This window comes from Zingiber officinale, chromosome 4A (assembly GCF_018446385.1).
Source record: "Zingiber officinale cultivar Zhangliang chromosome 4A, Zo_v1.1, whole genome shotgun sequence".
Lineage (NCBI taxonomy): Eukaryota > Viridiplantae > Streptophyta > Magnoliopsida > Zingiberales > Zingiberaceae > Zingiber > Zingiber officinale.
The window spans coordinates 6,350,753-6,360,989 of NC_055992.1; the positions used below are offsets into that span (position 1 = coordinate 6,350,753).

The following is a 10,237-nucleotide window of genomic DNA, read 5'->3' on the forward strand; positions in this document are numbered from 1 at the left end:
GCGTCGCTTCTGCTTCCTGACGCGCGAGTGCGTCGCTTCCTCATGCACAGGCGCTGCTTGTTTTCGTGCGGACAGATGCGCCGCTTCCCTCACACGCGGACCAAACCCAAGTATACCAAACCAGAGACTCACAAAAACAAACTAGTCCGCCTGCAAGCGCGAGGCCCAGAAGAGCTAGGGATTTGCACCCCCCCCCCCCTGCACGTGATCGCACCCAGATTATGGATTTCTGACTCGAACCCCTCGAAACCACCTGATTTGGGCTCAATCCGCGCATGCGTATAGGTCCACTTAACTTTGCTAAGCAAGATGGAAGGACTCCTTATATAAGGCCTTCCAACTTTTTCTTGTTTAATAATGTGGGACTAAATGCATACATCTATACATTACAAAAAATAATGAAATAATTTGAATTAAACTCAAAACTCAACAATCTTCGGGTGTTGATCATGAAAATTGGAATACTCAGTTGATCATGTGGTAACTCGCTCACCTCAAGAAATCCCGATTCGATCCCTGTTCTCGTGTGATAATCTACTGTGTGACAGGTCAGTTGAAACTTGAATATTTAGTGCATTGGTTTCAATTTTCATTGTTCGCCTTCGTAATTTGAGCGCGGAAATAAGATAACGGTTTTGAATTTGTCTTTTTAAAGGAGTTTTTTAGATCTTCGATACAGCCGGGATTTCTCCGTCTCGTCGATTCTTGTGTCGGCGATAGCCTCGTTGTTCGACTAAATCCTGGATTCATCATTTTCTTGAAGCCGTTTTAGATCGGAGTCCCATTTTCTCCAGAGTATCGGCCGGCGAGAATCCGGGCTAGCAGGGAGATCCGGAGATGAGCGAGAACCCTAATCCTCCCGCTGGGGAGTTGTTTGCTGCAGCGGACGCTGGCGGCCACGAGATGGAGGACGGCCGGTATGCGCCCGGGGAGAATGAGAAGGTAGAGATGGAGGGGCCTTCCGAACCGAGCAATCAAGGGGACGCTAACGGGGGGACCATGCCCGGCGCGGATGCAGGTAGTCAGCTCGTCTTATCGTTCCAAGGCAACGTCTACGTGGTCGACAACGTTTCTCCTGAAAAGGTGGCCTTTCCTTCTTCTTCTTCTTCTTCTTCTTCTTCTCACTTCCAAGATTATTCAGAGTGATTGCAGTCTCAAAGATAGGGTGATGGTGGTTGATCCTTGCTGGTTCAACTTCTTTACAGGTTGAAGCTGTGATGGTTTTGCTTGGGAGGCAGGAAATGTGCAGAACAAGGTATCTTGTGTATCCAAAATGTGAGGAAAATTTATGTGTCACCTTCTATGCCTCCTGTATTCTTGTAATTCTTGATAGGGAATGGGTGTTCCTCACAGAATTGGTTCGTTGACGAGCTTCAGAGAGAAGAAAAAATCAAGGAATTTTAAAAATAATATACGTGGCGAAGTTCGCAAAGAGGACGCCCTTAGGTAGGAAGTGTGTTTTAGTTTCTCCATTCAATCCAATGGTTTAATTTTGATGTTTCAAGAAAAGTTCTAGATAGCTTTCCAGATCTTGATGCTAGGTTTTTGTTAATGTAAGAATGTCACTTTTAAAACCACTCACAAATCCTTTTCTATGTGGGAATTGTCATTCTGCTTGATATTTCAGGAAGTACCTCAAACAATGGCATATAATTTAGTTAAGACAAGTTGTTGTCCTGTTACTGATCTTTGATTTTTAAGAACATAATTGCTTTAACCCCAAGATGTGAATAATCATGTTCGAAACTAGCAAATTTGTATTTAGCCAACTATGAGTGATGGTGAAATTAAGCAGTTTCAATGCGAGAAAGAAAAGGACAAGCAATCAGTAGAAAGTGACAATAATGCCTGCCAAAACTGCCAAAACTTTACTGGTTTATTGCAGTGAAGATTGAAGGTTATATCCAGGATCCACTTGCTGAACCCCATAACTACTAGTGGTTGGAGGTTCATCTCCTTTGCTAGACGACCCTCCTTGACATAATGCCCATCTTCATAACTATTTTAGTTAAACTTGGAAATACCAATCATGATTGTCTTCTGCAATTCTTTCATCTGGAAGTTGGAAAAAAAAAAACCCAATGGAATTCAGAAGTAATTTATCTGTACTTTTAACTCCTAGATAGTCCAGAATATCAATTCATCTAGAACCTTTATTTTCTATTTGAACGATTGTATTGGTCATTTGCACATTCTGGATAGATGAACATAAACATTTGTCTTGTTGCATTTTATTATTGGTTTTTATTTTTTTCCTTTTATGCCTGGAAGTTTGATCATCTTGATACAGGATGCAACGGGATAAGGGTCGGTTCACATCATCTAAGACACAACATGAAGATCCCAATTCTGGTGCCACCACTTCTGATGCTACTGAAAATGATAGTTCAAGGACCAACCAGGAACCAGAAGTATATAAGTAAGCTTTTGAAATTAGTATCATCGTAGTATGATAAACATGGTTCTTTGTACTTGTACCTGGAGATCGTAACCATGGTATTATCACATGATATAATTCACGTGACAAATTATTTAAAATCAACCATATTGTGATATAATCTCACACAATTTGATTGAGAAAATAGATATCTCTTTTCATATTTTGTCAGATGTCTTAACTGTGGAATCAGTGCGATATCGACACCAGTGATGTGTCGTGGACCTAATGGACCTAGAACATTGTGCAATGCGTGCGGACTTGCATGGGCAAATAAGGTGCTTAGGACATGTTTTTTTTCGTCTTTATTTTATTGCTTCTTCAATCATTTTCATTTTCCATTGCGACAGATCTTTTATTTTGCTACTAGGTATTTTTGAACACTTTCAGATGTCTCTAAAATCAGTTCAGCTTTGCAAATTCTACCTTCACTGCCTGTAAATATGACAAAAAATTTAAAGCACAACTTTGAATTATTGTGAATGGACCTCTATAGTTGGGATCATAGTTGCATCCAACCTCAAGAGATAAGTATAAGTGCTGCAACTTTTTCTTCAGTGCTCATATGGTCCTAGCTTGCATAATATAGCTCAACACAAAATCCTTAAGAAGTTTATTGAACCTAGGCAATCATTTGAATTGCTGATGACGTGCAGGTTCCCTTAACATCTCATTCACAAGATAATTCTCATAAGCAAAATTGATAATTAAACTCAGTGACTTTGCCACTTCAGTAAAGATTGGAAACTATGGTGCCTTTGAATTAACATTTAAATTCTTTGACTATCTTAACTGATTAAGATGTTGCTTGTCATCTTTTCTAAGGTTGAAAGATATTATTACATCAGTAGTTTACTGAGGAAGAACCATGCTAACTGTCACCTCAGGCGAGGGAGAGAATAGGTGTTTTAAAGATAGCGATCCACAATGATGCCAAGAACTGAGAGCGTAGTGCCAGAATAAAAGGAAGCTGTTAGAAAATTTTGAGCCAAATGAGGAGCTGCAAATGGACAGATCGAATGGAACATGTATTTCCGCCCTATAGTTGCCCAATTGAGTTACCTAAAACACCACCTTCATGATTCTTGTATAACTCTAGTAGCTAAGGAAAAGACCTAGATCACTTCTGATTTGTACTATCATTCAATTCACATGCTCATGCTCTTCAGCTAAGGAAAAGACTCATACATTCACAGTTGTTCGCCACCATCACATGCTCGTGCTCTTCAGCTATTATGTTTGCACCATATGTTTCGATTCCCTGATATATGCTACTGTCATTTGCAGGGTATAATCAGGAATCCTTCAAATTTTCTATCTCCAACCATACCAAATGCTTAAGCCAAAGCAAAAGAAAGGGCAAGCAAGAATGACCATCTAATCGTCCTTAATATTTAAACAAGGTTTTGCACACCTGGCCTCACTAATCTTTGTTCCTAACAATTTTTTCCCCCTTTTTCTATCAGTTTATATCTTTATAACCTGTCTCCAGAGCAACTCTGCAGAAGTTGGGGTTGCCTAGATCCTCAATACCGGCGACAGAACTTCGACCAAGAAATTCTATGTGTTCTTCTTCTTCTTCTTCTTCTTCTTTTTTGAATCAGTCTCGCTGCTCAGTTTTTTTCGCTCGATATCTGTGATATGATTTTACATGTATGTGATGTATCATCAGGTAGTCAAGTCACTTGTAAGATACTTCATGTTTAGGGTTGGCAACTAACTGAAGACTAAAGTCTCCTTAGGATTTAACCAATTGGGAAGAACAAAAAAAATGCATGAGAGGGATTCTTCATGTTATCCACATCCGTTGAGTGTTTGTCTGTGTAATATCCAATGTGATTGTTCAACTTTTTCTTCCAAAAGAAAAATGTATATTCCTTGAGAACAAGCTTTTTTGGATCAACCAAAAGAGTCGTAATCGTAATCATCTTTCACCAGTTTCTATCGCTCATTTGTTTGCATAGGGCTGCAAATATACATAAAATTTACGTTAATAATTATAAATTTGTATAAAGTTTGTATGATACTTAATTTCTATAGTTTGTAATGAAATATAGAGATATAGCATGTACCTGTATGTAAAGTGTTATTTGTATTTATAAATTTGATAATAGGGCAGTGAATTTTTCACCAATGCAGGATCCAAAAACCTATGATTTCTAGCTCTTACTCTTGTGCCAAAGCCATTTATTCATATGATAATGATATAAGTAAATTGTGATAATTATATCACTCGTTTAAGTTCCATAGTTGAGCATATAATTGTCCTCTGGGCAGTGCGATGGTTAATTATCTGTGATTTATCTTTCTCCGTGTTGATCTAGAGATGGATTGACAGAGGTACTGGAGAGAACGAATCACTTTTTACCACATAGTTGAGTTTATAATTAAGCATTTGAACCCGAACCAAGGTTCAACCAGTCCGCTTCTCCGGCCGTAGTTTCTCTTATTGAACCAGTCGGAAATTCAACCTGAGCAGAATGCTGAGACTGTTTTGAACTAACCGGATTCACTGCAGCTTTGCCACTGACTGATCCTTTCCGAATGAATGAACCGACCTCACAGTAATGGAAACTGTATTAATTGCCTCTCTAACAACCTTTTGAAGATTTAAAGCAGAAGAACTCAATTATGGTACTTGCGAACAAGTGCTGAGCAGGTCACCAATTCCAGAGGTGCAAATAAATTGCAAGCTCTCTAGCTGCACTCTTCCAGTAGGTGGTCCAATGATCATGAATGGGGAAAAAAAAAACACTGTTTCGTTCAGAAATTATCTCATAAATTTGTCTTTAATTAGAGCAGTATTAGCTGTTAAATTTTATGGTTGTTGGATTAAAGAAAGAAGGGGGGAAAAAAAAGCAGAGAAAGCTTCAGCAATTCTTTTTATTTTTTTCAGCACTTTTGTCTTCAAAAGAAACAAGACTTGAGATCGATCTTAGGCATTTTCAGGTATTATTTAAGCCTGATTTGGATAATTACTCAATGATCATTTCTATAAGAAACCAGTGCCTCTGTTTCTGGAAGATAATTAAGGTTAATTACGTGCCTGTGTAACAGATTGAATCGGAATTGCCTTGTGGAAGATGATCTCTTTTCTCAAAATGTAGTGCATAAATATGATGGATCTTGGGAAGTAATGGTGGTATCCAAAGCCATGAATGCAGCATTAAGTTTTGCTTTTAAACACCTTCCTCTCCGGATCGAGGCACATGATCAGGCTCAACCATGATTTCTACATGAAGGTTTTTGTTTTGTTGAAAAAGAGCTAGCTGAGCTTGAGTCGGGTTAATTGATCGAACCGACTGAGCTCATGGACCAGAGGCCTGATCTGTACCTTAATGACTTCTATATTCTGCACCTTTCCCTTCCTACAAAAGCTCATCATCATCACCACCACCACCTCCATCTCATGTCGCTCCACGCCTCCTCTCCTCCTCCTCCTCCTCCCTCCATCGCCATTACCACCGCCTCGCTCCGCCCTCAATTCTCTCATCATACCGCCATGGGCTTCGAGTTCATCGACCTCCAGCCGCCTTCCCTGCCGCTAATTAGCACTCGCAGGGCCGGCGGCGGCGACGCCGATGGGAGCGCCGGAGAATGCCTCAGGCAGAGAGGGGAAGAAGCGGACGAGCACTGCGTCACGCCCAAGTCGGCCACCGCGAAGCCGGAAGCGGCTCTGCTGCCGCCTCCGCCGCCGAGGAAGCCGCGGCCGGTCAAGAGGAAGCTCGCGCCGCCGCCGGAGGGGTTCTTCCCCGTGCCCACCGACCTCGCCGCCCTCTTCGTCCCCGTGCCGCAGCCGGCCACCCGGAGAATTCGAGTATGACGTAGCAGAAGAAATACCGCTGCTGATCGATCTCTTCAGCCTTCTCCACGACCATGAAGACTGACAGAGATCATACTGTTTCATTTTTTGTTTCCTTCCTTTTTTTGGCTTAATTTTGGTTCGAATTATCAATAAATAATCAATAGAAGAGGAAGATTTTCCTTCTTTTTTCGAAAAAAAAAGAAGGGGAGAATTTTAATTTTGCCTTCTTTACATATAAACCATTACGCGCAAGTGAGACCGTGATATAATACATACTGCCAGCCAAATTTTACATTTGTAATTAGTAACTTAATTTCTAATTAGCTAGATAATTAGCGTAAAATATATGGAAGATATACAAAGATAGAAGGCATAATTACGTAGAATTAAGTGTTACAGTTAAAGTTACAGCCGGCTGTTGCAATCATTAAGAGGAGTAGATCTAAGTAAATAATGTCACATAAAGTGTTGACAAATATCATTCATTCATGTTTCCATGCTGCTCGAGCCAGGCCTTCAATCTCATGGTCCTACCAATCTCTCATGTACTGCCTCTGGCCAAGGTTTCAGATATATATCAACCCCGCATTCGTCGGTCCGATCATTGATCGAATCCACATGAATCAGGTTGGAGAACGAGTGAATGATTGTTGGTGAAACATCAGTGGTGAACAAAAGTTTGATTAAATCAAATTAACCGATAAATCAAGTGAATTTAAAAGTTCGATTCAATTAATTTAAAATTTATTTTACAATTTTAAATATTTATCGTAAACTCGCATAATTTTTTTAGCGATACCACAAGTGCCAAAAGCCTACTTTGAGTGTAAAGAGCCGCGAGGATAGAGCTTGAAAAGGCGGTGGGCGGAGATGGCTGCCACAATTGCCATGGTGAAAGTTGCGACTAACGCGCATATCACACCGCCGCCAATCTCCCGGCAGAACCTACCGTAGATGTTGCATAGCTTCATCCATTGCAATTTGTGCACGCCGAACACCCCCACCAGCGACCCTTGGAGCCCCGCCATGGTTGTTAGGAAGGTGGCATATGCGGCTCCCTATAATTTAGTCGCAACACGGTAAAAGTGAGTTGAACCTGAGTCAACACAAGTTGCCTTTGTTGCTAGCTGAATAGAGTTTCAAAAAAAAAACATAAATTGAAATACATGGTCGAAAGTCTATGTCCGTCTCAAGGCTTTTCAATCAAAAAAGCTTTACCTGGTCTAGCAGGAACTGGAGCCACGCCGCCAACTTGCTCTGCAGACTCGAACTCCGGCCAAGGCCGGCCGAAGCCATGCACCTGCAGAGCTGCAGAAAGTGATACCCGGCGGCCACAGAAGCAGTCACGGTCATCACCCTGCAGCAGAAACAACAGATACATACGAACTGATTGATTTAACTGCCACTCCAAATTAATAATTAATGGATGGAGAGAGTGAGCACCAAAGGGCAGTCAAATCCCTGGCAGTGGCCGTTCTCCTGATGAATACCACCGTCTCGGTCTCTCTGTCCAGGCCTACGAGGAGAGCAGCCATGGCAGCGAACGCCAGGGACAGAGCCCTCGTGCCGCACTCTGCTCCCGCCAGCTCCATGCCCGCGAGCTCGTGGCGCCTTCCAGCGGCTCGAGGGATTTCTTATAGATCATCCTCGGCATGCAGCGGCACTGGCCAGTGAGTTGGGCTTGCAGTCGCCATCGGGTGGTTGGCCAAGGGCGCCAATATGGTGGAGTGAATGAATGCCTCTGCCATGGATATTGGACTGAGAAATTAACCCGAGGACGGATTGTCAGGACGTTTGAGATTAGTGTAATCATCTTTTGTTACAATGAAATAAAAAACATAGTGCTACTTGTTTAGTTTGTTTATTTTTATAATCTGTTAAGATTCTTATAGAACCAACTAATTCATTAATTGTTGTTGTTGTTGTTTTAATTAGCATAAGAGGTGAGCGGTCCTCCTCTTCTAATCTATCTATCAGATAAATTTGAAAGTGCTCATGATAGTGCGTTGATAGTCGTCTTTCACATATTGTCCATCATCGTAGGGTGACGTGTGCCTGGAATGGGATACTAAAATCAATGGAAAATGTTTTTAAAATGATTTTTGAATCCAATATATAAACCTCATGTTATGAGAAAAAAAAAAGAATTTATTGGAACATGTAACAACATCAATTTTTTTTAGTATATATAAATTACATGTGCTTTAAAATTATCTATAGCTAAAAACAAAATAAAATAGTAAGTATATAAGATGGAAGTATAATTTTTGGCTTTAAACTTTCTATTCTTGTAGAATAGAGAAAGAATAACATATAATATAATAAATTAAAGAGCACAAAATAAATTATAATACCCAGATAACTAATTTTCTAGGCCATGAAAATTTGACAAGATTTTTAAAATCAATTAAATCTCAACCGATTGCAGAGCTACCTAATTATAAACAGATTTTTTTGTGCTGAAATTGGCTTGTTTTAAAATATATTTCAAATGCTAAAAAATATATATATATAAAATGTTGCTATGCTTTTTTAAAAATAAATTGAGAAAAAGACCCCAATTAATTTCGACAAGTGCGTTTAACTAATTAATAGACAGCGTTGACTCCGCGCCATTAGATTGATTATTGAAATAAATGAGGCAGAAATCCATCTACCTCCAAAAATTTATAATTTTTTAACAAAATAAATATAAACATTATAAACATGAGCAATCGACCCATTTATTTAACCATATTTTACTAAAAAGATTCATTTTTTTTAATATTTATTGTTTATCAATATCTCTTTTTTCTTTTTACTCATGTATGTCTAATAAAAATATTGAACTTAAATTAGGCTGTGATAAAAATAAAAAAGATGAATCTTACTTATGTCTAATCTTAACAACTACATTTATGTCTAATTGATAGTGTTCCATTTCTAGTAAACATCTAAATCCATATAAATATTCTTTTTAAATTTTGAGTCATTTAAAGACATTAATTTTTTTTAGACAAAAGTATTAATGACTTTAAAGGTTTTAGATTGACATCAAATTTACACTATTATACTATTAATGGACCACTAAATTCATCTATCTATATATTTTATATATTGAGAGAAATATAGATGAATTTTAAATACGAAATTTTAGATTTGTCTCTCACTTTTAATGTTCTTTGAGATCATTTACATTTGGCCTCTTAAGACCATCAAATATTTTTAAGTAAAAATATCTAATATTTTTTTATTAAAAGTGTTCAATGCGTCTAAAGATCTTAAATTCATATTAGGGCGTATCCCAGCTTCACGGAACCCGGGGATCCATCCAAATGTTATATTAATTTATGAATTATTACTTCTTAATTTTAAAATCAATTTACCCACTATTAACCCGGGATCTTATATCACCATCAGTTTAAGAGCATCCATATCAATTTTTCTATTACTATATCTAAAATTTAGGGTAAATGATCCATTTTATTAAATTTAGATAATCACTTTTCACTCCACACTACATCAAATATCCTAAAATTTCCATCATCCTTAATTTTTTTATTATTTTCTTCTCTTTATTCTATTTTTTATTATTATATTTATGGAATGAGTGGAATGAGAGAGATTAAAAAAATATATTATTTTATTTGTATGATAGATTCATTTTCTAAATTTAGAGAATCACTATTTATCGAATCTAAATTTAAAAAATAGATAGAGTAAATGATGTAGAGGATTTTTAGTTACCCTATCTAAAATTTAGGATAAAATTTTTAAATAAGATAATTGATATGGATGCTCTATCAGTCTAATCTTTTTAACTTGGGTAAAATATAATTTCTAGTTCTGTTGATGAATTTATAGTAATGAGTATTGTTACATTTTAATGTTATCTTAATCACTTTGTTCCTGTTCTTATTTTATTTTTATTATCAAACGCTTTTGCTTATAATTTATTTTTAAAATTTAAGCCTTTAAGACATAAAAAACCAAAAAAATTGATAACTTAAAAAATT

The 10,237-nt window shown here is 37.9% G+C and overlaps 2 protein-coding genes across 3 annotated transcripts; one reads left to right on the plus strand and one right to left on the minus strand.

Moving 5' to 3' along the window:
- Positions 1-683: 683 nt before the first annotated feature.
- Positions 684-2,860, plus strand: LOC121973088 (GATA transcription factor 24-like). 2 transcript variants are annotated; one of them, XR_006109377.1, is made up of 4 exons: positions 684-1,083; positions 1,206-1,275; positions 1,354-1,446; positions 2,291-2,860. XR_006109377.1 is itself a non-coding variant. In XM_042524676.1 (4 exons), the coding sequence occupies exons 1-4, from the start codon at positions 838-840 to the stop codon at positions 2,421-2,423; spliced, it is 522 nt and encodes a 173-aa protein (XP_042380610.1). In that variant the 5' UTR covers positions 684-837; the 3' UTR covers positions 2,424-2,860. The 2 variants fall into 2 exon arrangements, 1 of the variants encoding a protein (XP_042380610.1); XM_042524676.1 differs by having other exon boundaries at positions 1,206-1,255.
- A 4,087-nt stretch (positions 2,861-6,947) lies between these two features.
- On the minus strand, positions 6,948-7,864 carry LOC121973089 (CASP-like protein 2C1). The gene is made up of 3 exons (XM_042524677.1): positions 7,686-7,864; positions 7,461-7,599; positions 6,948-7,300 (listed from the first exon to the last, which is right to left on the minus strand). Exons 1-3 carry the CDS (start codon positions 7,832-7,834, stop codon positions 7,058-7,060), a joined length of 531 nt encoding a protein of 176 aa, XP_042380611.1. The 5' UTR covers positions 7,835-7,864; the 3' UTR covers positions 6,948-7,057.
- Between the last annotated feature and the right edge of the window lie 2,373 nt (positions 7,865-10,237).

Bases quoted from the DNA above. Each gene is read 5' to 3' on its own strand.
- LOC121973088 (XM_042524676.1), top strand. From the start codon at position 838: ATGAGCGAGAACCCTAATCCTCCCGCTGGGGAGTTGTTTGCTGCAGCG. The intron at 1,084-1,205 runs GTGGCCTTTCCT...ACTTCTTTACAG, and splicing joins ACAACGTTTCTCCTGAAAAG to GTTGAAGCTGTGATGGTTTT. The intron at 1,256-1,353 runs GTATCTTGTGTA...TGTTCCTCACAG, and splicing joins CAGGAAATGTGCAGAACAAG to AATTGGTTCGTTGACGAGCT.
- LOC121973089 (XM_042524677.1), bottom strand. From the start codon at position 7,834: ATGGAGCTGGCGGGAGCAGAGTGCGGCACGAGGGCTCTGTCCCTGGCG. The intron at 7,600-7,685 runs GTGCTCACTCTC...TTTCTGCTGCAG, and splicing joins AGGGATTTGACTGCCCTTTG to GGTGATGACCGTGACTGCTT. The intron at 7,301-7,460 runs GTAAAGCTTTTT...ACTAAATTATAG, and splicing joins TCCAGTTCCTGCTAGACCAG to GGAGCCGCATATGCCACCTT.